General features: G+C 42.3%; 1 protein-coding gene across 2 annotated transcripts in view; it reads right to left on the bottom strand.

The window, feature by feature from the left end:
• Positions 1 to 927: 927 nt before the first annotated feature.
• The window catches only part of Slc30a6 (solute carrier family 30 member 6), a 34,641-nt gene continuing 28,664 nt past the window's right edge, over positions 928 to 6,904 (bottom strand). Inside the window, exons 5-6 of one of the 2 annotated variants that reach the window (XM_031357780.1) lie at positions 5,819 to 5,887; positions 928 to 1,914 (exon numbers count right to left, since the gene is read on the bottom strand). In XM_031357780.1, coding sequence (XP_031213640.1) covers positions 1,417 to 1,914; positions 5,819 to 5,887 — 567 coding nt within the window. In that variant the 3' untranslated portion in view covers positions 928 to 1,416. The remainder of the gene's footprint in view (positions 1,915 to 5,818; positions 5,888 to 6,904) is intronic. The other variant, XM_031357779.1, reaches the window with a different exon arrangement.

Genomic DNA, 6,904 nt, shown 5'->3' on the forward strand with positions numbered 1-6,904 from the left:
AGAAAAGGGCCCAGGATGAGACTGGAGCTGCATGCTCACTCAGGCATGGGAAGTTCAGTCAGGAACTAGCTGGCCACCTCACCTTCCCCAACTGGTCTCTATAGGACATCATGAGCCTCTGAATAGATGACTTGATCTCTGTTGCTATCTGTTCTTTTATCTGGAAGCCTCCTTAGAAGCGACACTCTGCTCTGTCCAGGACGCTACAGGAACGCCAGCTGGCTGCCTTAAAGGGTCGTTGTCCATTCTCTTGATGTTTATTCCTTTACGTTGGATCACTACATACATAATGAACTCACTCAAAACCAAAAGCATGGCTATTGTAGGTCAGTGGCCAGTTGACTAAATGTATCCTAGAGCACTGGGATTTTTAAACCTCATTCCATTTACCAAAGGTCCGGTGTCTGTAACCAAAATAAAACACTGGGAACAATGGACTACATTCATAAACAGCTGTCCTCTATTCTCAGTGGTTTTTTTTTTAAAGATTTATTTATTTATTTTATGTATATAAGTACACCATTGTTCTCTTCAGACACACCAGAAGAGGGCATCAGATCCCATTACAGACGGTTGTGAGCCACCATGTGGTTGCTGGGAATTGAACTCAGGACCTCTGGAAGAGCATTCGGTGCTCTTAACTGCTGAGCCATCTCTCCAGCCCTATTCTCAGTGTTGACTGTAGTGTACAAATGTACTACAACTGTAAATGAAAAAAACTGTAAACCTCTTTATTCAAAACCTGTTACTTAAAATTTTAGGACATACTTCTATGGTGGCTCAAAACCTAAATCCCTGTATGTGGGAGACTGAGGCAGGAGGATTATGGGTTTGAAGCCAGCCTGGTCTATGCAGCAAAACCCTGTTTCAAAAGACCAATAATAATTTTGTGCTATGTCATAGAATATGCCTCACAACTCCCAATAGAAATTTTTACTTTTTATTTAACAAATGATTTGGGAGGACCTCAAAAAATGTAGCAACTAAGCTTAAAAAAGCTATAAAAGAGATTTTACTTTTCAAATGGACACTTAAGTTTTCATTTCCTTAGATGGGCACCATACATGAAACATGTTTATAAATTTTACTGAAGGAATTATGAATCTTTAGTAAGATGCAGATCCACCCAGCACATGGCTTCACTATTGGAGAGCAGCCTGTCACAGTGCAGGCAACTGGAAAGCAGCTGACATTCCAACGTCTTGAGGGAGGCCTACCTAATGCCCATGACATTTTCAAAGACCTCGCTGCCACAAGAACATGTTACAAAAATATAGTTTATAGGTTTTATGAAATATGAACAAGCCTGGAATAATCTGACATATAAGTGGTTGAACAGTCAACGCAAGTTGGATTACTAAATACACTGGAAGGCAAGGAGTTGATATTACCCATAACAATAAGTTATCAAGTCTGTCAAGGTCTTGGCTGTCCCATCCTGTTGATTCCATACCTACTTGGTATATGTGGGAAGGTGGGCCTCAACCCCTGGCCTGCTCCAACTCCTGGAAATGCAAGTCCTTGGCTGAACACACTGTTGTATGGTGTGTGCCCACGATTAAGACCCAGACCATATGGCCTTGTCTGTGTGTTCAGAAGAATAACTGGGCTCACATTTTTCCCGGGTGTATTAAATGCAAATTCCGGGGGTGGGCTGCTGGGCTTGGCTGGGGTTGATGTGACAGGGGTCCTCTCATCAACGTTCTTTAACAGAGGCATTGGGATTACGTGGTGGTCTGAGAAGTTTAGGACATTGGGCGCAACGGGCCCAGATGATAAGGCAGGCCTACTCCAGTCATCCTTGAAGATCTGAACAGTCAGAGTGGACACCAGTGTGCATAGCCTGTTGGTCACATGAGCAAGGACCATTTGTTCGTTTGCATCTCGTCGAATTCTTACATGCACTGACCCAGCCTACAATAGGAAAACCACAAAAGACTGCTTAGAATTATTATTAGTATTATTTGTTTTGTTTTTGTTTTTTGAGACAGATTTTCTGTGTAGCCCTGGCTGTCCTGAAACTTGCTCTGTAGACCAGGCTGGCCTCCAACTCAGAAATCTGCCTGCCTCTGCCTCCCAAGTACTGGGACTAAAGGCATGTGCCACCACAGCCCGGCAGTATTTTCTTTAAGAAAAAACCGGCTAGAGAGATGGCTCAGCAGTTAACAGCACTGACTGCTTTTCCAGAGGTCCTGAGTTCAATTCACAGCAACCACATGGTGGCTCACAATCATCTGTAATGGGGTCTGATGCCCTCTTCTGGTGTGTCTGAAGATAGCCACAGTGTACTCATACATAAAATAAATAAATCTTAAAAAAAAATAAGACTTTAAAAAAATAGAGAAAAAACTTAGCATCTTGCTATTCACTACTGGTACTTACCAATGTAAAATGTTAATGAAATGATTTGTGACCTTTGAAAAGATTGACTACAGATGTAGCTCAGTTGACAGAATGCACGCAAGACCCTGGGTTTGATCCCCTGCACTGCATAAATTGGGCACAGTTGTGCATGTCTGATATACCAGCGGGGGAACAGCAGAACATGAAAGTGCAGAAAGCTAGGATTTCGGGGTTGAAGGCATGGCTCAGCAATTAAGAGCACCTACTGCTATTCTGGAAGTCTTGAGTTCAAGTCCCAGCAACCACATGGTGGCTCACAGCCATCTGTAGTGGGATCTGATGCCCTCTTCTGGTGTGTCTGAGGAGAGCTACAATGTACTTACATATAATTAATAAATACTTTTTTTTTTTAAAAAAAGAAAGCTAGGATTTCAACTGTGTCTGACCCAGAGCTTATAACTAAATGGAATTTCAAAAAAACAGAAAAAGAGGCAGGGTATGGTGGTTCATGTCCTTACTCCCAGAACTGAGAGGCAGAGGCAGGAGGATCTCAGTGAATTTGAGACCAGCCTGGGTTTAACTGAGACCTCATCTCAAAATATAAGTTATCAAGTAATAAGAAAGATACATGACATCAACTCAGGCCTCTACACACACACACACACACACACACACACACACACACACACACACACACACACACACAGATATGCACGCACACACATGTATAATGCACACATACACACTTGTACAATGCACACATACACATATCTACAATGTACACATACACACGTGTACAATGCACACATACTCACACATGTACAATGCACACATACACATGAACGTGCATTGCTAGTGACTTAGCTGGTATAACCATTCTGCAAGGCAGTTTGATAATTTGCATTAACAGAAAAGCCATAAACACTTGATTATTCTGTACTTCACAAAACTCACTTATAAAAACCAATTGTTGGGCTGGTGAGATGGCTCAGTGGGGAAGAGAACCGACTGCTCTTCGGAAGGTCATGAGTTCAAATCCCAGCAACCACATGGTGGCTTACAACCACCCGTAATGAGATCTGATGCCCTCTTCTGGTGCGTCTGAAGACAGCTACAGTGTACTTAACATATAATAAATAAATAAATCTTTAAAAAAAAAAGGTAAAAACCAATTGTTTATTTGTTTTTTGAGACAAGGTCTTGCTGTGTAGGCTTGGTTTGGCATGGAACTTGCTATGAAGACCAGGCTGGCTTTGAACTCACAGAATTCCATGTACCTTTGCCTCTTGAGTATTGGGATTAAAGGCGTGCACCACCTGGCTAAAAGTAAATCTTAATAATCATGGGTATCTATGAAAATTATTTCACAAAGCTGCTCATCACAGCCTATGAAAACAGGTAAACTGGAAAACAACCTAAGATGAGCATTGCAGCCTGACGAAGGAGTGTGAGGATATTTACCTAAATTTCTAAAGTTGTTAAAATATATACTGGGGAGTCAAGGGGTGTGTATCTTAGTGATACTTACTTGTCTATCACATACCGAGCCTTGAGTGTGATCCCCAACACCACAACACATACACACATACAAACATACATACACAAATACATATACATACAATCATATATACATGTAATCATACGTAATATGTGATTACACACAAACAAATGACAGCAGAAGTTTTTGAAATGCCCAAATGTTTCCATAAACACTGAGACATTATGACAGCAAAACTGAACCCTATGAACAGGTGTTAAAAATCTAAGTGCTGTGACTCCTATGAAATTGCAAGCCTGAGCTATGAGACCTGGAAGGTATCAGAACTGTGCAAGAGGAAGTACAAGGAAGAACTGGAGACACCGACTGACCTAAAAAGCCCAAAGCAGTTAAGTGATAGCTACTGCATGGAAATCTTAGACAGGCAATCTTAGAAAGGCAGCTGAAGGCCCCTGGCACACTTCACGATGGGAGGGCACACTGGCACTGCAATGAGATCTGCAGCTCTGCAGTAGCTTAGCCTTGTAAGCTTGCAAAACCAACCAATCACAGCTCCTTTCTAGGACAAAGGCCCACATTAAGAACTGGGAAGAGAATCCAAACAGCACAGCAGAGACAACGGGCAGGGGAGGGTAGGCCTACAGGACCAGGGTCAGGAGAAAGACAGCACCTCTTCATTGGAACCTCATGCATTTATATGTACTGCCCTAAGTATATATTTACTTAGTTTATGTATACCATCACTCTTCGGCTCACAGTTTAGAAAGGCATAAAAACAAGTAACAGACCAGGCTTTTAATCTCAGCATTCAGGAGCAGAGGCAGGTGGATCTCTGTGAATTTGAGGCCAGTCTGGTGTACACAGAGTTCCAAGACAACCACAGCTACAGAGTGACCTGTCTTAAAAACAAACAAACAAACAAACAAACAAGCAAGCAAGCAGGACATATAAGCCAAGGTGATGGTGCATGTCAAGAGTCTCAGTATTTAGGAGGCTTGTAGGCTGGCCTGGCTACAAAGTGGGTTCAAGAACAGCCTAGTCTGTGGAATGGGATACTGTCTCAAAAGAAAACCAAAACCGTGTAGTAGGAGAGTGTTTTATGACAGGGAAAACTATGAGGCAAGAGGTGCTAGATACAATTTCTGCACCTCCAACAACAGCAGCAACAATAACAACAACAAAATGCCCAGTGGTTTTGAGGTTAAATAAAAAAGAAGAAAAGAGAAAAGACAATTCAATCTCAATTAAACCAAGGTTGTTAATATTTAGATGCCAGGTTGGAGAGATGGCTCAGCGGTTAAGAGCACTGACTGTTTTTCCAAAGGTCCTGAGTTCAATTCCCAGCAACCACATGGTGGCTCACAACCATCTGTAATGGGATCTGATGTTCTCTTCTGGTGTGTCTGAAGATAGCTACAGTGTACTCATATACATAAAATAAATAAATAAATCTTAAAAAAATAGATGCCATTAAACATAAAGGAAAATCAAAGCATCCATGAAAAAATTTAAAGATTTTTTAATTTTAATTTTGTGTGTATCAGTGTTTTGCTTGCATGTATGTCTGTGCACTATGTGTGTGCCAGTGCCTAGGGAGGCCAGCAGAGAAGTGAGCCACCATGTGGATGATGGGAATGGAGCCCAGGTCTTCTGGAAGCGCAGCCAGTGCTCTTGACCACTGAACCTTCCTTCTGTCTGGCCCCAACATTTAAGAAACCCTTTTTAGCTTTAGCTTACTGTTGTGTATATGAGTGCTTTGCCAGCATGTGTGTCTATTGCCTGTTGAGGTTCCCCTGGGACTGGACTTAATAAACGGTTGTTAGCTGATCATGTAGGCGCTGGGTCCTCTGCAAGAGCAAGTGCTCTTAAACAATGAACCAACTCTCCAGCCCCCCACCCTGAAAAATTTAATGAAACGTTATTTAACTTTTAAAAACCATGTTTAAATCATACTAAACTAACTTGCAGAAGACATACCAATGAGCCAAATCCAAGGGTCCAAAAGTGTTCATTTCGGACTTCTAATACCCCATCCAAGGTAGACACCTAATCAAACATAGAACAGTTTATCAGTTACCTGCATTAGACAGAGCAGTGTAGTCCAATCACATTACAGGCTTGCTGTCAGTCCTGACAAGGGCAGGCACTAGCTATCAGAGGTCTCAGGTAACTCCTGTTTACTCAGTCCTGACCCAGGCTGCCTCTCCTGGGTCAGGGCCAAACTGCTCAGTGCTTTATATTTTATGGTTTTGTTTTTGAGCAAGGTTCAAAAAAAGGTAGATGTATTTATGACATTCACTTGTCTTAGGGTCTCCAATTTGTCTTAGTCAGGGTCTCCATTCCTGCACAAACATCATGACTAAGAAGCAAGTTGGGGAGGAAAGGGTTTATTCTGCTTACTTCCACATTGCTGTTTATCACCAAAGGAAGCCAGGACTGGAACTCAAGCAGGTCAGGAAGCAGGAGCTGATGTAGAGGCCATGGAGGGATGTTCCTTACTGGCTTGCTTCACTGGCTTGCTCAGCCTGCTCTCTTATAGAACCCAAGTCCAGGGATGGCACCACCCACAAGGGGCCCTACCCTCTTGATTACTAATTGAGAAAATGCCCCACAGTTGGATCTCATGGGGGCACTTCCCCAACTGAAGCTCCCTTCTCTGTGATAACTCCAGCCTGTGTCAAGTTGACACACAAAACCAGCTAGTACAATTGACCCCTTGTCACCTTGACACACAAACACATCACTATTAAGTCTCAACCCTTACTTTCTTATTCATCCCCAAGATCTAAAGTCCCATAGTCTTTACATATTGAAAGTTCAATCAATTTAAAATGCCCAATATCTTTTAAAATTCAAGGTCTCTTAACTGTGAGCTCCACTAAAATACTTTCTTCCTTCAAGAGGAAAAAATATCAGGGCACAGTCACAATCAAAAGCAAAACCAATGTCTGGGATCCAATTCATGATCTTCTGGGCTCCTCTAAAGGCTTTGGTTACTTCTCCAGCTCTGCCCTTTGTAGCACACAGCTTGTCTTCTGGGCTCCAGATGCCTGTACTCCACTG

Source organism: Mastomys coucha, unplaced genomic scaffold (assembly GCF_008632895.1).
Source record: "Mastomys coucha isolate ucsf_1 unplaced genomic scaffold, UCSF_Mcou_1 pScaffold6, whole genome shotgun sequence".
NCBI classification, from domain to species: domain Eukaryota; kingdom Metazoa; phylum Chordata; class Mammalia; order Rodentia; family Muridae; genus Mastomys; species Mastomys coucha.